Source organism: Lissotriton vulgaris, chromosome 8 (genome assembly GCF_964263255.1).
Source record: "Lissotriton vulgaris chromosome 8, aLisVul1.2, whole genome shotgun sequence".
Classification (NCBI taxonomy): Eukaryota; Metazoa; Chordata; class Amphibia; order Caudata; family Salamandridae; genus Lissotriton; species Lissotriton vulgaris.
In genome coordinates this window covers 593,855,381-593,879,287 of record NC_141696.1, presented here as the reverse complement: position 1 = coordinate 593,879,287, position 23,907 = coordinate 593,855,381, and the positions used below count along the sequence as shown (strand labels likewise).

General features: G+C 43.2%; 1 protein-coding gene across 13 annotated transcripts in view; it reads right to left on the bottom strand.

The window, feature by feature from the left end:
* The window catches only part of ST3GAL6 (ST3 beta-galactoside alpha-2,3-sialyltransferase 6), a 614,303-nt gene that overhangs the window by 36,119 nt on the left and 554,277 nt on the right, over positions 1–23,907 (bottom strand). For all 13 annotated transcript variants that reach the window (XM_086934432.1, XM_086934442.1, XM_086934439.1 and 10 more), the window contains one exon: positions 10,771–10,908. In XM_086934432.1, coding sequence (XP_086790558.1) covers positions 10,771–10,908 — 138 coding nt within the window. The remainder of the gene's footprint in view (positions 1–10,770; positions 10,909–23,907) is intronic.

Genomic DNA, 23,907 nt, shown 5'->3' with positions numbered 1-23,907 from the left:
AATAGTCGTTGAATTCCATTGGCTCAAGTAAACTTCGGCGAAACAGAAGAGTTGCCACACAGCTCAAAGTGTTTGTAAGTACAATCAATGGAAGGCAGTAACCGTAGGAGTAAAATGCATTGTGTCACATTTTGGGACATTATGCATGCTTGGTTGAAATTTGCAATTCTTGCCATATAAGTAGCATCTCAAGTCAAATCAAGCTGGACTGAAAAGACACTAACCAAGCGGTTACCATCTTACCTTGCACGGTAGACTTCGCTACCATCAGCCTACGCAATTGCTCAGGTCGGCAAATCAAGCTTCGCTATTCCTTGTATCCGCACTTCCAGATTTGGAGGCAGATCCTTTTCAAATATTGCCTCACGTCACTGGAACAAGCTTCCTTTGCACATCAAGTTGTGTCAGGATCCGTCTAAGTTACAAAAACTTCCAAAGACGTGGATGTTCTAACAGCACTTTGCTGACTCTGAGTTGCAAAGCGGCGAGATGTACCTTTGGGTGTGAGGTGCTGCGCAATAGCATATGCCCATAACATAACGTAACAAGCTTCATACTACTAGAGCTTATCTGAAGGGCCAAACAATGCTTCTAGTTAATGATCTTTGCAGGCAGGATTTGGGTAAAGCTGGGCTTCCGTTTAACACTTTAGGTCACTATATGTACCTTTGATGGCAAACACCTATTTTTGAGAACATGTGTTCTTTTCGAATACGTATGTTCATGTGTGTCCCCTTTTTGCCAGTACAATACATGCCTATTAGGCGAAAAAAATGTAACACCTCTTTTCGAAATGGCAATGTTCCATGCCCTGCAGAGGATAAATATGTATGCATCTTTTCTCTACTCGTGCAGTCCAGTACAGACTGTTCACATAGTTCATCCTAAATGATACCATCACATTAATAGCTACAATATTTAAATAAAAATTTTAAAAAAACAACCTACGGATGTGCAACATTGCTAAATTGCAGGAATACAACAAAGGCATCCTTAATGCCAATAAGGCACCACCTATTTTATGTAACAAGGCCTGTTATGATAGAAGCATGTTGTCACCACACCTAAACTTGTTCGAGTGGCACAGTCTTTCTAGATAAAGCAAACTTTTTTTTTTACCATGACTGCTGGTATCTTCTTTAGGACATGGGCCACAGTTGCCTTTGCTACTTCTTTGTGGATAGTCCACAAACAAGATCTAGGTTTTGATTTGGTTAATTCATTTTCATCCACTGGCTACTGCTTAATTTGTACTGTTTTCTGGGTGCTCGGCACTGGCACCTATTTTTAAAGACTACCAGTTATTTATGAGAGTAGCCCACATGGTGGCACTCTCATCCATTCTTTATTAGCACACACACATTTTTAGCAATTCAATCTATCATAAAACAATACAACTTACACTTCCAGACCATCCCTACAACTTGGAGGGACTTACAATAGTCAAAGTGTCACCGTTTCTGTTTTTTTTTTATTGTGATGGTTTGTAGGTAATGTTGGAATTTCCATTCGGCTGTGGGTGGTTCCTTCTGCATTGGAATACCATGGGCCCTGCCACTTCAATTTTTACAAATAAAGGACTGACATTAGCTCATCAAAAGCATACTATACGAGATACTTTGCCAGTCTTTGTACCTTGTTAGTTGCGCAAGTATCGTATGTTTGCATAAAACTAATAAATAAGCCTAAAAGATCTGCAATAGAAATGAAACAATAATGCAGATGCTTGGGCAATACCAAAAGACATCTTCTGCATAGGTGCCTTACGGATGGACTTTGCCTTACTCTTTCCCACTCCAGTAGGAACGATTCAGCTCAGGGAAGAGTGCCGCCCTATGCGGGCAACTCCTGGCTGTCTATGGAGCCAAAGACAGCTGATGACTGATAAGAACTGTAAGCCCTAGACCTGTTGTTGTCCCCATCTTTATTCCAACGCCATTCCATACACCAAGAAGTATGCACACATTCTTTCTGGAAGGAACCCTAAATATAAATCACAAAGCATCTATACGGATTTGGAATACTTCAGGATAGACTTAGTGACAATCAACTCGCGTATTTTGGAGGGACAGGGCAGGTATGCCTCTGATGTGTAATTACCAGTGTTTATTTAGGGACGTAACCCTTTCAGTCGTGGCCTAATTACACAAACAAGTTGAGGTGAAATGTGTACGACTATTTGCTGCGGAACACAGAGCTCAGTCTCTCCTGATGACCACAGACAGGAAAATCTCCTGTTTGTCTGGTGGTTTCAGCATTTGATTTTACTGAATATAGCTAATGAAAATTCCTCCCAATTGTTCTGCCCTTAGAATGATTTACCGGAGTAGTACTGGCCATCGGCTATGAAGATGCAGTATTGATTGTTTAGGCAGCCTTCAACTTATCTTAGCATCCATTGTAACTGACGTGTTTTCACTGACATTTGCCCTGTCAATGTGGATATAAAGTCGAATGAGCGTTTGTTTCCCTATCTACAGAACTGACGTGGCACAACACTGTTGTGTTTAACCCCTGAAGTAGTTTTCAACTGTTGAAGACTTTCTGCTGTTAAATATTACCACTCCCCTAGCTGGATCTCTGTGTGCACTGCTACTTACCGTAATGCTATTTGGAAGGATCAGGTTCTGAATAACAAGACCATCAGACAAAATATTTAGAACAAGTGACTGGATCGACAATATTATTTTCAGCATAAATAATGGATTCGGTACTGGGACTCAATTCATGTGTTCAGCAACTGTATTGTCCTAAAATTATCCGGAAACTGCACCAAGGACGGCTACGTGTTGCCGGGCTGAGTTTAGACTGGCATCTGGTGTGCTAATAATTTGGGGCTGTCTGCGTTTTGCTGTGAAATTTGCATATCCGACCGCAATGCCTGCATATCACTCAAAGTGATAACATATAGTGTACAAATCAATTAAAAGGCACATTAATAAAGGGATGACTTTTCTAGCAGGCGGACATGCACCATAATTATATAAATACCTTATAGGTAGCACTAAACTTTCCATCTGGCAAACAAAGAAAATGTAAGCACATCTCACATACTGGCCCTACTTACATATTTAATGGCCCTGCTAGCTAAAGTTCCTGGAAGGAAGAAAATAAAAATTTAGAACAAACGTAAATAGTGCTACCTACAGTGAAGAATTTGTTAAAAATAAGTGCGGCAGCCCAACGTTGCTGCTAAACAGTAAGGTTTCAGACTACCAAGGACACCCTATCTTAATCCCATTTCATGTCTCTTTCTGCCATCAGTTCACAACACCTGTTTTCATCTCTCACGTTCACAGGTTATTTTAGACCCTCTTTTCTCCCTTTCTCACTCTTTTCTATTTTTTGCTTGCTCATACTATCGCCCTTTTCTGGCATTCTTTTACTTAATTCAACATATTTTTATTTATTTTTTTATACATATACTCATCAACGCTTTGTCGTTATAGGGTGGCAGCCCACACTAGCTGCGCTTTTTAGGAATACAGTTACACAGTATATATGGTTGGTTGCCCCCCTTCCACTGTCCCGTTAAGAGAAAAGGAATGAGTGAAAGGGGAAAGGATAGAGAATAAGAAGAGAGAAGAAGCCTTATTGTGCCATAAGTCTGCGTCCCTCGAGTTGTGTTGTGATCTCGGGGGTGTTGTGTGGGGCCCTTTGGTCCCTTATGCTAGCTACGTTCATGGGGGTTCGTATGGGTCCAATAATTTGTCCAGTGATGCCCACATTCCCCTGGAGGTTTGCTTCCATGGTGAGTTCCGCAGGGCAGTGCTATCTGCACCCATGAGGTAGGTCACCCAGTTGAGTATCTGTCAAACTGTGATAATGAAAACATAGATTCCAACTGCCTTGCTTTACTGTAAAAAAAAATAATATCTGAGAATTCTGAATTCCACAGGCCAACAACCCCTTCTACAATTACTCTAGATGTCTCTAAGTCACTCCCCTTTGTAGACTGAGTGAACTCCCTTCCGTCTAGGACAAAACGAGTTCTCTCTCATGCTAGGGTTGAAATATGAGGGTTTAGAAGGGCTCTGGAAATAAAAAGATGGAGATCCTGCCAGTCCCCTTAGCAACGAGGTAGTTTAAATGCTGCAATTTGTTCAGCAAGATACCCTGCCCCTCCCAGATGGCTAATTTCAGTCAAGTGGCTGGTTGTTGACAACAGCCCTATATTTGTCTCCAGATCCTAGGCTTCTGTCCTCTGGAGACGAGGGTCTTAAGTCTAGTCAGAAATGTATATTCGGTCTCTGGGGTTGAGATGAGGGACAAAACAGGGTCTACAAAGTTTTGGCTCCGGCAGAATTTTTACAAATATCTTTTCCACTAAAATAATCATAATCAGATTTTTCACCATTAATTAAGATTTTGAAAACTAAGTGGAAAATAACCTTCTATGATTTTACTTATAATTTCCCAGGTGAAGATAATTGAAATTTTACTAAGGACTACCGACCGCAAAAGTGGACCACAAATTAAGTCAATCAGTCACATCGAACACAGGGGCCAAAGAATCCAGGCAGAAAGGTGCTGAAGGTGATCTGCCAGAATTGACCCTTAACCCATCAGATGGCAACACAAAGACCGCAAGCCGCAGCATCCCGGTCATTTCAACTAACAATAGGCATGCATCCCCAGTTTCTACAACGAAAATAATCTCCACCGTTATGGAAGACCATGTATTCCAAGCAACTCTCCAAATTCTCACTCCCAATTTAAAAGCTGCACTATTCTGCTCATTCCTGAATATAAGTCGAGAGGCCGTGGGGACGTCCTCAGGGAACAATCTACTATTACTTCAATCAATCAGTAGCTTGGCGGACATAAATTCACACGACCCAAAAATAATGGAGTTTAAAATCTTCAAACAACTCTCAGATCATGAGGTAAAAAAGGAAACTTGGTCCTCAGACGAAACAGTGAGGAGAATTCTGGAAAAAGAGGATCAGCTAAAGGCCTGGGGAATTAAAATACAGCTCTCTCAAAAGCCAGGCTCCCCAGATCCCTTACTACCAATTAGAGATGAGCAAGCAACCCCATGTATTTAGTCTCTGGGTAAGCGGACTCAATACGTGCTTAAAGGGGTACGCAGCACAGATGCACTTCTGACAGATTCAAAAGATCGGAGCCTAGTGGCCCGACTGGAAGACTGGACCTAGCTAGCCAGGTCAATAAACCAATATGGCAAGAGCACTAGACTCAGAACAAAACAACTTCCAGTAGGCGACCACCAACTACGACTATGCTCGTGGAATATAAACGGACTAGGAAACTAAACAACGGACAGAGAGCTTCTGGTTTACTTCCAAGACTTCAACCTCATTCTATTACAAGAGACCTGGCTAGACGAACCTTTTCATTTACATGGCTTCAAAACACATCATTTACCAGTAGTAAAAAGTATCCAATTCGGGCACCTGAAGGGCGAATTAACAATTTACTCGTCAATTAAGAGCATAACGGCGACCAAGGATGCAAATACTAATATAACCTTAACAAATGCAATAAAAGCTCTCAGAGTGGCTATAGGTGATGGCAACCACCTTTTAACATGCATCTATTAGGGCCTAGAAGAAGGGATGAACTACTGGAGGAACAATTTATGGCCTGGAACATCCCCAGCCAGGAAGAGAGCCATTGGAGGAGTCAATCTAGACTCGCTAGAAATTTCATAAGGGTTATGGAACACTGAAGCTTTGTGGCACTTAATGGGGTTTTCCGGGAGACCAACCGCCGGCGGCTATATTTCACAATGCTGCTGCCAGTACTCTAATAGATTACACCTTTGTAACCCTAGCGCTTATCAGCAACATTGCAGACTTCCAGATAGGGACACAAGACCAAAGTGACCATCTACCACAGGAAATTACTTTGAACACATTTAGCTCGATACTAGCCCAGCCAGTGAAAGATCCAGACTCCATTTATACATTGAACTGCAGGAGGATAAAATGTAAAAACAACCAACCTGGTGGAGGCAGTTACAAATGTGTTAACATGCTGAGAACTTTTTACCAAAAAATTTAGGAGAAATGTACTCTGCAAGGGAGGGGCTCCGCTCAACATCTAGGGAAACTCTTCAAAAATGGATCTCCCCTCAATTACCAGAAAAACAAAATAATCACCTCTCCATCTGTAAGAACTCAAACTTAAGGGAGCTCAAGAAAGCAATAAACAAAACATTACGTAGGCTCTGACGAACGGGACCAGATCCCACCATTCAGAAGGAGCAAACGCAATTAGAAGCTAGCAAGAAAAAGGAACTCTGGCAAGCTAAAAGGGAAATGGATGATAAGCTGTGGGCCAAGCTACTGTAAAACTAACAGCGCAAGATTCTGGCGCACAATAAACAGCTTAGAGAATACAAACGTACAAAGAGTCAATTCACACCTAATGGAAGAAGCCTGGGCACCTCACCTTCTGCAACATTTCAACTCAAAACAGGAAGGTTTTAGGATTGGCAAGCCTAGTCCCAGTTACATTCCAGGAGTAACATTTCCCCATCAAGCTAATCCATTAGTAACTGATTCGCTCTCATTTTCAACCAATCAGATCAAGAACAGGATGGCTAAAGGCAAGCAGGAGGGTGCACCAGGTCCTAGCGGGATTCCACCGATCCTATTAAAAAGAGAGAGCAGTAGTAGTGCAGGGCGGCTGCACTACTACTGCTGTTTGGAGAAAGCATACCGGATTCCGGCAGGGGGTCCATCATATCCCCAATATACAAGAGAGGCGTTAAGAACGAAGCAAAAAGCTACAGGTTGGTAGCATTAATTTATAACGATGCCAAATACTACGCCAGCCTCCTCCTGGATGATCTTACAGAGTGGGCAACCGAAAAATCAACCTGCCCCATCACTCAGACGGGCTTCTGCAAGTGCATGGAAACTACAAAGAACATATTCGCCCTGTATTTACTAATAGACGCTGTCAAAGCAGCAAATCTATCACTTTTCATGTGCTTTATCGACTACTGATCGGCTTTCGACAACATAGACAGGAAGAACTTTGGGCCAAACGTGATAAAAGGAATATACCATCTGCTCTCTTAAACCAGCTGATACTTTTACTCACTGATACGTGGGTTCAAGTAAAGCTAGGAGACGGCAACTCTGTCCAAGAAAATACCAACCACAAAGGGCTTGAAACAGGGGTGTGAGCTGGCCCCGACTCTGTTCAATCTATTTATGGTTGATTTATCGACGGAATTGGACAAATACAAAATCACACGTCCTAAGGATGAGAGGGCTTTCACTTTCCAATTTACTGTACGCTGACGATCTTGTTCTGATTTCCAATTTACTGTACGCTGACGATCTTGTTCTGATCAGCCGAACACCAATTGGACTTTAACATCTGCTAGATGCAACCACAGCTATTCTGCTAACAAAGGTCTAAGCATCAACCTAGATAGATCCAAGGTAATGCGACTAAATCTAAAAAAGAACGCACGGAGTCACTGTTGGCATTTGACCGGCCAAATAATATAAGTAGTTGAGTAATATAAGCACCTGGGGGTGATAATAGATAAAGGCATGTTCAAAGCACAAAAATAAGCCATCAAGAGAAGAGGCAACTCAATCACGGTACCTTTAAAAACAATCACACATAAAACTGCCGATCCAAGCCTCACGCCACTGCTCCAGGTACTAAAAGCAAAGCTTATCCCAACTATTACTCATGTGAGTGTGTGCCTGAGGGGAAGAGATGCGGGCATTTTGGACAGCATAGTCTTAGGATCAGTATGAATGATATTTAATGTACCTAAATACCTGGCCCGCCCAAATCAGGTTGGAATTTGGTCTGCAAATCCAAGAAATCGCTTGCAAAGGTGCCTATGTCAAATGCTGGCACAGAAATAAAAGGGCTAACCCTTGAACACTGAATGCCTACTTATGGAATGAAATACACTCAAAGAAGGAATGTGCAGCCATGTCCTATTTGACCGCTTCGATGAATTGACTAGGCCTTGCGGATCTCTGGGAGGCCTCAGGGACGCACAACAGCTTCAAACAACTTGTAAACAAGACAGTGAATAGGCGGTCTATGGTGGAAGACAAGGCAACGCTAAACAAAAGGGCCCACGGATGGTTCGTCCTGCAGAGCTACACTAAACCCTCCCCACAATCTTGTTTAGGTTCTGGATTTACCAGGAGAACGAAGGAAAAATATCTTCATTTTCAAATGGGCGTTCTACTGCCTCTCCCACACTGGAAACGATCACAGACACTGCTGCCTATGTGGGAAAGCAGAAGAGAATGTCTTACACCTACTGTGCATTTGCGGGAAACTGCAATTTGAACACCAATTGCTACTAAAGCCCATCTTTAAAATCAAGGGGATAAGATATGGTAGGCAAGCAGTGAAAGCATGCTTTGGAGGGGGAGATGTACAGCTGTCGTGCCACTTTGTACGATTCATGGCAGCGTCGGGGTAAAAAATCCTAAGAACAAGTAGCTAGTACTTTCCGTCAATGCAACCAAAAGATCCCCCCAGTGTTGGTGCACTGGTAACAACAAGCAATTAAACGGTAAGCACTATATAATTCAAATCCGTTCAGTGAGCCGCACATCTTTTGCCTCGTATCGATCGCACAACCTCTGCAAAACTGGAAACCTCCCCCTCCATCATTTAGGTCCTCTCAGTTTTATATTTTTTACACTTGTGCTCCGACCCATTCACTTTGAAAATCGGAACGATCTGGACCCGGTACCAAAAGCTTGTAGTACAATGGCCACCAGTAAAACACTATCCCGGCTGTCTAGAGAACAATCATGTATACTGTTGCCTACCCTTTCTTTTAGAATTACCAGCTTTGATCTTTTTACCACTGAAATATGTTTCGTTGAACCCTATGCCACTTTTTACACTCTTTTTAAGCAAAATACACAATTTTAAAATATAACATCTCATTGCAATGGTTTTAATTAACCACACAAATAAAGTTATAAGTCATCATCTTGCAAGGCGCTACGCACTTTATGTGCTAATAACAGCATGCAATTTAAAATGTCTGAAACTAAGAATGGAGTTTGTGTTCACCTCGCTGTTCCTTGCACATTGAATCAGCTCTTAGACGATGCATTTACTATGCTGCCATGTAAGATTTAAATCTGTGTGACAATTCTAGTTAGCAAATGCACCTAGGGTTTTAGTTAACCAGGACAGTCTTTATATTGCTCATTTTGCAAATTGAATCAACTGCCTGATTTTGCGCATCTAACTAACTTCAGCCAAAATGTTTATGTTCCATCTTTAGATTGAAGACTGCACTTTTAAACTTTCTAAATAACAATTACTATATGCTGTTCTGACTATCTCGACACAAGGAATTAACGTTTTATGACATGTTAATCAAGTTTCTTTTAATTATGAAACCTTCTGTACCATGTTATTATGTCGAAATTGTTAAGGTTTTGATTAACTAAACAAAAAAAATTCTACTACGACTACTGTTAATTTTAGCAATGACTGTTCCTGGAGAACGTATCTTAGCCTAAGCCTTCTCAGTAAAAACAACTTCTAGGCCTTCAGTCACTCTGCGGGCACGCTATTTCAAATGTGTTCTGTGATACATACATACATATATATATATATATATATATATATATATATATATATATATATATATATATATATATATATATATATATATATATATATATATATATATATATATATATATATATATACACACACACACACACACACACACACACACACCCACACACACACATATATAAATATATTAGGGCGTCCTTCCCTGTGGGCTTACAGAGCATCTAGGTGCAACTTTTTCAGACACGGCGAAGGCATTTTTCGTTTCCATGTATTATGAAAGCGCTTTTAAACTGCAACTCATCCATACCGCAGTAGTGCTCCTATTTATGACAAATATGTGGGTGGTGTCAACAGCCCACATGCAACATTTAACCCCTTCACTGCGGCAGCTATTCCGCCGCAGTGCTAAAGGGGTGGGGGGCCGCGCGGCGGTCCCGTGCTCGTGACGGAACTGCTCAGTCACGGCACGCGGGTGAGCTGTGCTTGTGACGGAACGGTACCTTCACGGCCCGCCCGCTCAATAGAACGCACCTGACATGAAAGGTACAGGATATGTTTCCAAGAACACTGATTACGATTCCTCTAGGGCAGTGAAGGAACAACACTACACAACATTTAGGCAAATTACCTAAATACCCAAGTTTGCTTCTAAATAGGGCTTTGGAAAAGTAGACCTTATTTCTACTAAGCAGAAGTACTTGGTTGGAGCCCTTTAGGAAAGCACAAAAGTGACAAAGGAAAATGCTTGAATCTATTTTAAATACGAATATTTACTCTGGGCACATTTCTTTCCATCATATTAGCCTTTGTCATTAGCCATTAAAAACTAAAGTGAACGATCCATAGTTTGACTGATACATCTTTATGATTCATCTTTGCTCCAGACACAGGTGATGAACGCTATGCTTCCAGGTGGAGGCAGTAAGGTTTACAGGAATGTAACAAATGGCTATTACACAACTTATCCACCAAGGACTATCTGAAGAAAGCTCTAATATGATTTTCAGGCGATGCTTACTTTGGTCCCAACTGCTGGGATACAGAACAAGCGCAATCAAGTTGGTCTTATTCCACATATACAGATGGTAAAGAGAGCTTCATGGAATAGAGTCTTGGGTGTTCACTTAAGCATTAATATGAAGTCTTAAAAACAGATATAGACAACAATATTGGCTAGAAATTAAAAAAACATTTAAATAAGGAACTTACTTCATTTTTAGGAAATAGTTTGGGAAAATTCAGAAGTCCATGGGCTATTTCTCTAAATATAACTGGATTTAGTATCCGGATTTGTTGAGATCCATACATCATCTTCAAGGGAGGTTTTCGCCAAAAACCAAAGGTGCTCTGGAACAAATACAGAAATGTATAATAAATTCTTTGAATTCTCTTTACATACCAAAGGAGGGGGATAAAAGAAGTAAAGAATGCTTAATGAAACTTGGATAACAAATTTATTTCTAAAACACCTTTTTAGAAACTTTTCTTTCACATTAGCTATAATGTGAACTAACTAATACAGTCACATTAGGAAAATAGATTATAAAAACAAAGTGTTACAGGGAATGTTGCAATGTGCCGGGGATTTCAGTGAGTACCAATTACTTAACTTCACATGGACCCCAAAAATTGCAAATAGAGATATGGATCCTACAATTGGTCATACAGTTCAACAGCTGTTGAAATGAAATACTCTGGTGACACAGGTTCTTTGTTCGCCATAAGTTGGCAGGGTATGCTCAGACGTGAGTCCCTTGCTCACTTTGCCACTGGATTCAAGCAAGCTGGGCTGAAGAAGGCTGAAATGCCAGAAACCGGTCCTCGGTAGCTTGTTTCCGGTCCAGGGAAGGCATGGCTTGGCAGTTCGGGCTGGACTGTTCCCATGAGGCACAGGGTCAGACGGATTTGCATATGGCCATGTCTGAACTGGGGTGGCAGAGTGGGCTAAAGAACGGCGATGGATTAAACCCAGATCAGTTGACTGGGGGCGAGTGCTTGTTTTGTCAACGCTCCGTCCATCATTTCCTTTGGTTTTTCTTCATTTATTTGTTGAACAAGAAAAAGGACATCCTTGTCTCTTTTGCCTGTTGAACCAGAAAGTCTCAGATTATATTACATTAACTATCACCCTTGTAGGTGGCGCAGGTAGGTAGTGAGGGCGACCCAATGACTATTAGATTAAAAAACAAAGAGGCTCATTCAATATGATTGGAGGCCTTCTCTACATCCAAAGATACTAGCAGTGCATGTATTGCTCCTTCGAAACAATCTGCTTTTATCCATTTGCAATATAATCTCCTGTATGTTGGAGGGTATAGTCCCTATGCTCCTGCCTTTACTTAGCAGCAATTACAAAAACATGGATCAACCTTTAAGATATAGCAACATCAAAATAACTGTACAAGAGACAAATCCATCCTCCTAACCACAGAAGTTGGCTATTTTCATAAATTCCTCATGACTATATAAGGCTTGCCCAACTCCCCCACTTCAATTCAGTATATTGCTACCATTATACTTGCAGCTATCAAACACGTCATGGATCCATACTGGTGTCCCATTACAACTGGCTCATTTTTTGACCGTACTGATGTAATACTTAACCAGGAACATGGCTCTAATCCTGATGTCTCAAACTGAACCTACAAATATCACTTTACACCTACATACTTCACCCAAATGCAACATAATCTGACCCCTTTTGTTGCCACCTTCCATATCTCTTTCTAGAACACTTTCCATTCAACCTTTAAATCATTACTCCCACTGAAGCTCCCGACTTGGCACCCTTCATTCCCAGCTAGACCAACTGAGACATCCATCAATTACAGATAGGAACATGTACCTCTCTTTACAGGTGGAGAAGTTGCTAATCCAAACTCATTGACGACTACAAACTGGTCTTGAATGAGTTTGTATCAGATCTTAACGCTGCAAAATCAGCTTACCTCCAACACCTCTTTGCCTCCTTTGAACTTAATCCCCAATGCAGCATCAAGTCTTTATTTGCACCCTCTTGTACTACGAGAACCCATTATAGCATTTATGCCATTGACTTTCTAGTTTTCTACATAAAACATCTGTGGGAGGAGCACAATTATTACTCTCATACTGCCCTTTACCCTTTTATCCTATACTCTTCCGCCTTCTCATCTGCATGTTACCCAACTAGCTACCTTTTCCACTGCTACACAAATATAACCAATCCTAATTTTAAACCCAGCCAGTACTTACTTACTGTGCCCAGTCTGACCAGTTTAGCCTCAAATCATCAAATTGCAGGCCCTCACCTCTAGAGGTCTATCCGGTCTCCCAACTCTGACAATTCTGTCCTCTCTGACTCTTATCTTCAGTATTTCAATTTGCTGTACTTGTACCATTACCCAAGAAATCCATAGTCAACCCTCCAATCCGTTCCTTCCACCTTTCCCAGTCACAACTTCCATTTCTTTACCAAAACACTTTAACTAATAATCAATTGACTCAGTGACTAATAAGACCTCTTTAATTGAGAGTTTGTCCTCTCCACTTTACTTAAGTAGCCCAGATGCAGGATTCAAACTTACTCAAATCGACTTAGCTTAACCATCTCATATACCTTCCAGTAGCACTTGAATCAGCTGACCACCTTCTGATACTAGATAATATTGTTTCACTACAAGCTACAGGCTCACCACTGAACTTAACTGTATAAATGTTTTAATAAGCATTACATATAAATATAATTACATGCATTATACAATCTCATACCATCCATCATAAAACCTCACTGAGCTGTTTTCTCTATATCATTTTAATGGTTCTATCGGTTTCTTGACTTTCCTCACTCTTGCCACCAACACTTGTACATGAAAGTGACCCTTTAAATCAATTCCATCCATGCCCCCTCCTCCTCTTCTTTTACATCACACGTATTGGCAATGTCATCTCCTTCAACCTATATGAAGATGGCACACACATACACTTTCCCTTATCTTGCTTCTCTCACTCCATCCTTTAACCGTAGACTGCTTAACAGCCACTCAACACCAAGCAAACTATCTGCTTCCCTGCTTCCTCTCTTTTCCATCTCCTCTTCCTGCACTCGCCTAAATCATTGAATCAGACTTCTTGACAGCCGCTTGAAAAACTATTTGCTTTCCTGCTTCCACTCCGTCTGCCACTCTAACTCCAGTTATGAATCTCGCCAGAAATTGTTATTCTATTCCCATCTGCCATTAACTCTACACGCTCTTTTATTACTACATGTGGTGTGAGTTGATCACCTCCACCACCAACAGAGCAGCCATTTACCAGGTTCCCCAGATCAGAGAAAGTGCAGCCCTCATTTCCTATTCCAGAAAGCCAAATCGTCTTTGAATTCTGTGGTATTAAGTAAACAAAATTACTAAAATATACCTATGTTTTACTCAAGTATTTACTTTGATACAGTTATAATCCTCTCAAGATGAACTGTCGAATATCTTCAGATACACTGCCATGCTTTCCTTTTTAAATAGTACAAATACATCAAAGTTTAATAAAATAAAGCAAAAACAAGAGAAAAACAAAGGATAAAATAAATTGTTAAATTGTCATAAGGCAAGTTACTAGTAGAGTAGTTAGATTACCAGGTTTTGTTACTTTATGAATCAACAAGATGTTCATGTTCCAACTTTCTACTGATATTATTTTTTTTAAAGACTCTTGACATTTCTCACAAATGAACTACTATGATCAGTATCTCCAAAAATAAGAAATCGGAATAAATGACAAATAGTGGTTAATACTGTTGTATAAGCTTTATTCGAGATAATTCTCATAAAAGCACATTATGAAATTTAAAACAATTACAAAATAAGACATAACAATTACAGATATAAATTCATTAAACATTCTGTGCAGCTCATACAATATTAGCATAGTAAAATCAATTGTACCAAATAATGTTACATAAATCGTAGTTAAAAGGAAAACCTGATTACATAATTCCCCCCAGAGATCGTCGCCTGATTGCCCAAGCCCAGCCCAGGTATTTGGCTACCCATATGACTATCGAATCCTGGGTTGTTGTACACAAGATTCTTAAAGCCACTGCGCTGTCACGAGTCCCCAGGTTATTGCATACAGGCGTAAGCCATTTTCTCTTCGGTAATGAGTATGCTTGACATACAAATAGGAAATGGCCTACACTCTCCACGGCATTTTCACAGGCTGGACATAACTTATTGGTCGATCTATGCCAACCTGCTGTCAGTATCTTTAGGGGGATAGATCCGGATCTTAACTGAAAGACGAGCTTCCTATCCATTGGTACCGTAATAGTATCCCAATAGTTTTCTAGGATAGGAAAGATTTTTGTCTCCAGGTAGCGACCAGCCATAGAGTCGGCCCTGGCGTCTTTCAGCAGATTACCACCCACCCAATCCCAATATTGTGATTTGAGGGCTTCTTTGCTTGGGAAGTTTTCTCCCACTGGGTTATTCTAGAGATTGGAAAGCCCTAAGTTAGTCAGCATGGCCTTCAGGTTTTTAAGCCATTTTATCTTGTGGAAGATATCTTCCTTAATTATCCAAAGAAAACCCTCCGCGTATTGTCTGATTTCTGGAGTCGTCCAAAGACGTCTCCAATAGAGGACAGGGCGCAATCGAGCTCTGTCAGCAATTGGACGCCTACCCAACTCCAGAAACAATGGGATTAAGGGGGTGCTCTGTGGAAGTCCTGTGATCCCTCTCAGGAACTTGTTCTCAGATGTCTGTAAAGCCACAAGATTGTCCCAAGCCCATAACTCCACGCCATATAATGTGGCACCCAAGACCTTCGCATCATTCACTATAAGTGCGGGTTTAATCGGTTTTGTCTTGGATTTGCGGTGTTCCCCCCTCAAAGCACCTGAGAGCTGTTGGTGTTTTAAAACCACTTTTTCCAAATGGTGCGACCATCCAACGCCCTCTGCAATCTGTACTCCCAAATACGTGAACTCTTTAACAGTATCTAACCTGCTGTTGTTTAAGGTTACCTTGGGATATATTCTACGACGTGGGGAAAAGGCCATCAATTTTGTTTTTCCCACATTCACTTCAAGCCCGTGCTCTGTGCAAAAAACATCAAAAATGTTTAGTGCACGTTGCAGCCCTGCAGGGGTCTTAGACAAGATAAGGGTGTCGTCAGCGAACATCAGGATCGGGACCCTGGTGTCCGCTAACGACGGAGCGTCTACGCTAGCTTCCGACATTCTCTCAACAATCCCGTTAATAAATAACGAGAAGAGTAAGGGAGCCATGGAACAGCCTTGTCGGACACCCCTTTCGACTGGGAAGTCCGAGGTTGTCTCCCCGTTTCCACCCCACTGTACTCTTGCAAAATTGGATTCATGCAATCGCATGATTAGCGTGAGCAGATCGACAGGAATCCCCAGCCTTTGCAGAACCAACCATAGCTTAAACCGGGGGACTAGGTCGAATGCCGCCCGCAGGTCGACAAACACGACATACAGACAGCCCCTTCCTAGTAGAACCGTCTTCCACCGCAGTATAGTGAAGCGGAAGACCTGGTCAATGGTACTGGTTGCTCGCCTAAATCCAGCTTGGTATGGAGAAAGGGCGTTGTTGTCATCAACCCAGTCCATGAGCTGGTTTGCTAGCATTCTCCCCACTAATTTCTGCATGGTTGCTATTAGGCTTATAGGCCTATAGTTGGCAGGCAGTGAACGATCTCTCTTCTTGTGAATGGGAATAATAATTGCGCCTTTCCAAAGGTCGGGGACCACCTCCCCCTTGGCTAGGGCATTTGCTACTAGAAAGGTATACCTCGCCCATCTAGTCATGTCGTATTTAAAAATATCCGGGGGAATCCCGTCTAGCCCTGGCGCTCTCCCACATTTCACGGAACTAATCGCAATTTCCACTTCTCTAAGGGAAAACAAATTGTCGGTTGCATAGACTGGTGTTATACCGTCGGCCACCCCAGGATGGATGACTTCAGCATACTGTGGTCTAAAGTAGTCAACCCAGGCATCTTCTGCTACATTATTATCTGGCTTTGCGGGGCCACCTCCTCTACCCCACTTGATAATTTTCCAAAATGTCCTAGAGTCCTTGTTGCCTGAAGCCTCTTTTAGTTCGGCCCAATGGTCTTCGTCCCATTTCTTTTTGGCTCGGTAAATGGCCATCTTGTACAGTTTCCTATTCTCTGTTATTGCAGCACGGTCCCTATTCCTTATAGCTTGTCCCAGTTCTACTCGTGCCGATCTGCATTGGCTATCAAACCACCTTCCAACATCTTTAGTTTTCCTCCCTTTCTTGCTTTTGGTAACGAAACATGGTTTCAGGAGGGAAAATAACTTGTTATGGATTTCGGTGATACCACTAGCCCCCGGAGCTACTGGATCTGCTGCCTCCATTGCGGAAATTGCACTATCAACCGCATAGTTGATATAGGTCATGGTAGCCTCATTTGCCAATACCTTTGGCCATTTTAACCTACGTTCGTCATTACTCATAACTGGGACTTCGTCATTCGTTTGGTGCAAGTTACCCACTCCAACGTTCCACCACCTATGGGTCACACAAAGGGGGTTGTGATCGCTTTCAACCCTGGGCCTAATGGCCATGTCAATAACCCCATTCCACAGTTGGAGACTACATAATATATAGTCAATTCTGCTCCTGCTGTTACCGTTGTCAAAAGTACAGCTGCCCTCCTTGTCCCCTGGTGTCCTCCCATTCAGTGCTCTTAAACCATGTTCCATACAAATAGCATTTAAAAATAAAATCTCTTTTGTCCATCGCTTTACGGGTTCTAAACATAGAGAAGGTACTCCCCAGAGATTGTCCTCGTCCTTCCCCAAAGGAGCATTTGTACAGTCCAAAGGTTCAAAAGTCCTGTTGAGGTCCCCTGCTATTATCACCATGCTATCTTGGGACTTGGTCTCTAAGGTGGCAGACAACAACTCTATGGTAGAAGAATTGATTGCATTATTACCTCTTGCATAAACGTTATACAAATCCATTGGTGAACCCTTGCCTGTGGAGATTCTTAACACTTGTAGATCACTGGTTCCCAGGTCCAACATTTTGATGTTGATGTGCAAGTCCTGTTTTACCCAAACAGTGAGGCCTCCCTTAGGCTGCCCCCTTCCACCTTTTGATGCTGGTATAAAATAATTTAAATAACCAAAACAGAAAAGGGGGTCACAAGCCCAGGTTTCTTGAAAGCAACAGACATCAAACCCACTAATATAATCCACCCAGGATTGGGAATCTAACTTACCGCCCAACCCAGCAACATTCCAAGATAAAAGCGTACCAATGCTAACCTCAATCCCATCGTGAATGTTAATATTCGGAGATACTTGAGCGATCGTCGGGCTTTCGATATTATTAATCTGCTTCCCATGGTCATCAATGGGATCTACAATCATGTTAGCTATTGTTGAGGGTGATGTCACAGCATTAGCATTTGTATTTTCCGGTCTAGTACCACCTTCTTCAACTAAACTCCCCATCTCAAAGTAACCAACCGTTGGGCATGTAACAATGGTGTCAACATAATCGCCACAAACCACTTTAGACTCATTGTTATTCCCTCCTGTCCAGCTATTCCTATCTTTGTTGTTTTGTCAACATCCCCATCCCGGGTCCAGCCATCCTACATGAGGATTATAATTTATATATGTAGTATGATTATGGCCAAATGAAGGAGCTGGTAAGGAATTGACTGGCCATGATACAATTGGGGGGATTAGGGGTTCATTGAACAAGCTAGTCGTTACACTGGTTGGGCGGGGGTAAAAAAAGGTAAGGTCTACAATTCCAATACCTCCCTTGTTTGTTCCCCATCCCTGCCTAGTTATCCATCCTGCAACCCTTGGATCTTGGAAATTAACCACGATACAGTCCCCACCCAAGGTTTTCGGTGTATACCCCATCCAGTCTATTCTCCTTACCCCTATGATTAACCCATCGATGTCACCTGGCAGAGGACGATTTTCCCTTAACCAGTGCATGATCTTGTTTTTGAGCATCTGAAAAGTTTCTCTCTGTCCTGTGGGTAGTGGTGGTACATTTATAAGAACTGCTACATAGGGGAAGGAATCCGGAGTAAGATTCACCGGGGGTTTTCTGTGGGGTGGCTTTGTCAAGGGAGGTGGGATTGATTTAGGAACTTTGGGGACGGGTTGGGGGGCAGGTTTCAACATCTGCTGTTTATTATTTGGTTGGGTTGGTGCTAGAGTTTTTTCTACTAGAGGGCATACATTAGCCCTATTCCCCACCACAGGATTGTTTGAAACTATCTGCTTGTTATTGGTTACTTTTGCAGATGTGGGAACTTTGCCCGCTTGGGGGCAAACTGTAACCTCTGCGCTCGTAGCAGTTGGTGGATTTTGTATCTGGGGTATTGTAGACTGTGAAGGATATGTAGTATTCGGCTGGGATTGAACTGAACCTACGTGTGCTCTGTCAGATCTATCAGCAGATTTTACAGTTGTTTTGGCGGTAGGGTTGCTTTGCTTAGAAGGTAAAGGGGAGTTATTTTGAGACCTTCTTCCCTTGTCCTGAGTAACAGGGTTAGTAAGAACCTGGGACTTTGTGCTTACATCCACCCTAGCGTTAGCTTTAATCAAGGATTTTGTGGAATAGAAATTGTCTAGTGTTGCCTGTTCAAAATGATTTAGCCTATCTGAAAGCTTGACAATTCTATCCTCAATAGGGGTAAGTATTAATCTAAGCAATTTTTCCAACTCTGGAAGCACATTCGCAAGTGATAACACCTTTTCATTAATTGGTACAGTGGAGTCAGTACAAGTATTCTCTTCTTTATCTTGACTGTCCAAAGGGGCAAGATTAATATGTGGAGCACCTTCTGAACTATGATTTTCTTCAATGACAACCTCTCCAGTGTTCACAGATTTGTGTAGCTTCCTGTGCTTTTGAGGGGGTTTGACCACCATTTTACATTTTCTTGCTGGGGCTGGTCTTTTCCTTTTAAACCCGAGCTTAGATTGGGCCAATGTAACCTGAGCACCAGAGTCAGGGAGCGATGTAGGTTGGGTATTACTCCCACAGGGATTGTTCAATTCAGTTGCAACGTCCTTGCTTGTTATTTGTACCTGACCCTCAGAATGTTCATTGGCAACCGGAAGATTCACTGAGGATAAAGGGGTTACCAGGGTGGGGTATGCTAGAGTTGGTAGCTTATCCGTAGAATTCTTGAGTAGTTCTATGGATAATCTACGCTCTGCGCGCCTCTCTGCCAAGGATAGCTCTTTGTCAATTGACAGTGAACGGTTAAAAAAGAATTTATCTAAAGGGCCAATTGCCAGAGGACCAGACTCAACCGGAGGAGTTGTCAAGAGGCTATTAGCAGTACTTGTCGATGCAGTCATCGCCATACTTCCCACCAATCAAAAACTATATGTCAATGTCACTTACTGGAGAGAGTACTGAGGGTCACTGATAAGGGAGGTGGCCCAGCCCGGCCTCCTTCGGCCCCTGACGGTCACAGACGATCCCGCCCTTGTCCCGGGCTTCTCCCGGCGCCCTCCCGCGTGCTCACGCGAAGCGGGAGTCGTGATCAATTTTATTCACTGTCAGTGTCTGTCATTGGTTGGTGGACAGGGGGGTGTGGCCAGCGGGGAGAGCAGCCCAGGTGTGTGGAATGGGCGCGCAGGGGCTCCTGGAGACTGGAGTCCCTGCCTGTGCTCGCAGCCCCGCCGTCTCTCTTCCTGCCCGCTCCTCCGCCGATTGCCTCACTCAGCAAACAGCAGCCTTAGATTTGACGGCGCTGCGGGACCCGCGAAGCGGGTCCGGCGAGGTCAGAGAATCCTTCAGGGGTTAGAAGTAGAAGCAGAATCCCTCTGCGAGGTCGCACGCCCAGTCAGCAACACGGCAATCCAATCGAGCAGTTCAGGTGATCCACGGGTCTGGTGGTGCAGCCCGGTTTTCAAAGGACAGAGCGGGGGCGTGGCCAGCGGGGAGAGCAGCCCAGGTGTGTGGAATGGGCGCGCAGGGGCTCCTGGAGACTGGAGTCCCTGCCTGTGCTCGCAGCCCCGCCGGCTCTCTTCCTGCCCACTCCTCCGCCGATTGCCTCACTCAGCAAACAGCAGCCTTAGATTTCACGGCGCTGCGGGACCCGCGAAGCGGGTCCGGCGAGGTCAGAGAATCCTTCAGGGGTTAGAAGTAGAAGCAGAATCCCTCTGCGAGGTCGCACGCCCAGTCAGCAACACGGCAATCCAATAGTGGTTAATAGAAACCTTAACAATGAGCAATGCAGTGAGAAATGCTCATAAAAATCACAAAAATAGCCAACCCCAGTCTAAAGCTTCTCAGAGTAAAAGAAGGAATAATCACAGGGGTTGGCATCCATGACAGCAATAAAACTTCTTTAGCAATACTAAATTGAGGGGTTTGTTGCTGAAGAATGAAAATCACAAAACTGATGTTGATATCCAACATTTACAGTAGTTAATAAACTGCAAAATTGTAATATAGGTACTCAGGAAACAAGATGACACAGAAAAGAATTAGATTAAAACTTTGTTCCCAGCAGTTTCAGAGAAATGTCAGTAAAAACCACCCTACTAGTTATGATCAAATCGTGCCCTCGTAGGGTAGGTTGCATTTTATCCTGGCATGCTCTAAGATTCTGGACTTTCAAAATGTCTTTAAGAAAGGAAATTCTCTCTAATTCCAGGCAGGTAGTAATGCACAATAAATGTACTAAGGTTTCATTAGATTGCAAACAAAAGTGGAGGCCTCAATGCAAATGAAGAAAGTGTAATCCAGCTAACTCTTAGCTCCCACATAGGGAGCAATAAAAGTGTTAACAGATAAAGCGTTGTCTTATACATCTGCTCAAAGAGGAGTACAAATACACGATCATCAAGAAAATGACATTGTTCTCTTCCAATTATGTAGTGACCTTGATGATATGAAAATTCCAAATCATGAGAGCAAGATAAAATGCTCAGCTATGATTTTATTGCAGCTTTCAAGTCCTGGACTAAAGAAGTGGTTTCTCACAGATCTGCAAATGTCATGTAGTAGGACAACCGTAACAATATAAGAAAACAACGCAAAATCCGACTTATTTGATAGTATGGCTCCTATAAAATTGCTTCCAATTTGTTGCCAGAACCTTGAGGAAAGATAAGATAAATGGCTTATACGTCAGTAAATGTTCATAAATGTTGTACAGTAGTGAACAAATCCCCCAAACACCATTCACCAGGTAGTGTACTTCAATATGCATGTGTAGTGAAAATCCAGTATCACTGGGTTGGTTAGGACCAATTTCAGCTCTAAAAGGGTCCAAACTATTCATCATAATCTCAGATCTCCTTCAATTTCTAACTCCTGGTTCTCCCTTCCAAAAGGTTTAGGGTCTTCAAAAACCGGCAGTAATTGGTTATAAGGAAGCGAATTAAGGAAATCCAATCCAACAAGCTTTATTCAACAGATAAGTCATAAAAGCACAGTACATAAAATTATTATTTCGTAAAAAACAATATATAAGCACAGTTAAGACCATTGTTAAAATACTTCGAATCTGCCGTCAAGAATAATAAAACAGGAGGAGGGGTTTCGCGAGCATCCGAGATGGCTGCGTGAGCACAGGGCTCCCGAGACCCTCGCCGCCCTTCGCACATATCCTGAAAGATATCCTGATTCTGAATACGGGTTATTGGAGATGAACTTCAGCCGACACTTTTGCTCTTTTAAAAATTTAATTTGGACTTCGGGAACCGCAACTATGTTGATCTGAACTTTTGAGGCCCACCGCATGGAGAAGCCGGGGGCTTGACCAGCTAGGACGCCGGGAAGTAGTTGAACAACATCGGCCTGAGGCCCACCCCCCCCCCCCCAAACAGCCTTGAACCAACTTTCAGTTTCGTTTTTGGGTCCTGGCACTATCAGATCGCAAGACGGTTTCCGGTCTGCCCGAGGTCCAGCCTGGCTCTGCCGCGCCATCGTGTGCCAGCGGTCGTGAGTGCTTTTGTATTGAGCTACGTTGTTACCTATGCCACTTGAGCCCACTTTTGAAGACTCTGGTGGTCTGCTTGCGAACGGCCACTTTCACCAGGTCTCTGGGGCCCCTTCGGGGCACACTTTCCAAGATGGCTAACAGGGCTGACAACGAGAAGCGGAATACCAAGACGCCTCTACGCGGGGGACCGATCCAAACTAATGTCATGGACCGCTATACCCATCCTAAGGGGTCCCCCGGTGGTACCAGCCGTACTCTGGAAGATGCCAAGGAAGACCCGGCTGCGTCAACCGAATTGACTCTCCAGGATGTCATAGGCGCCATTGCCAGCATGAAGGCTTCCATTGGCCAGCAATATGAAGCTCTCGCTCTTAAAATCGACACAGTGGCCATCGATGTTACCCTGATCAGAGCTGACTTGTCTAAGACCAATGAAAGGGTCAAGTCGCTAGATTTAAAGACCTCTAGCCTCACGACCGACGTGTCAGACATACAGACTGAAATCGGTAATCTGCGATCCTCCAACGACCTCATGGCTCACCGACTGGAGGACTTTGAAAACAGGGCCCAACGTAACAACATACGCATCATTGGTGTCCCTGAAACCCCCGAAAATTCCGCAACGGATCTCCTGGTGGAAGACCTCGTCCTAAATCACCTCGCCCCTACAGGTCAGAGCAAATTCTTCGCCGTGGAGCGTGCCCATCGAGTGCCGGGTGGGAAACCGAAGCCGGGTGCCCCTCTGAGGCCTATCATTGCCAGGCTTTTTCATTTTAGAGACAGAGACGCTACCCTGCAGGCCTCGAGGTGTGGGCAGCCCTGTAAAGTTCGAAAACACAACAGTGAACTTCTACCCGGACTTCACCCAGCTAGTTCAAAGGCAAAGGATGGGATTTCAGGGAGTGAAGCGAAGACTGCGAGACGTGGGCCTGAAATATGCGATGCTATTTCCAACTAGGCCTTGTGTCGAATAGGAGGACCGGACGTTTTTCTTTAATCGTCCTGAAAGTGTTAGTGACTGGCTGGATGCTCTACCTACGCAGAACGATCGAACTGAGCACCCTGGTGGTGCTGATGGTGGTGTGCCGGAGCAAGAGTGACACTGTGGTTCCTGACTTCCGAACATTTGACTTATCACACAGCTGGGTTCGATGATTCTCATACTATTGTGTTTCACTGATGTATGCCCGAGGGTGGCGGGGGGACTGAGACACTTTCCTCCTCCGGGTTTCTTTTTGTAGACTAGTTTAATGTCAGGGCGACAGGCACACTGAAAGTTGGGGTGGTTTTTGAGTCTAACGCAGGGGTGCAGGGTGGGGGTTGTTGTAAGGGGTTCAAGTTGGGGGGTGGAGGGGGGAGTTTGTGTGTTTGTTATTTTCT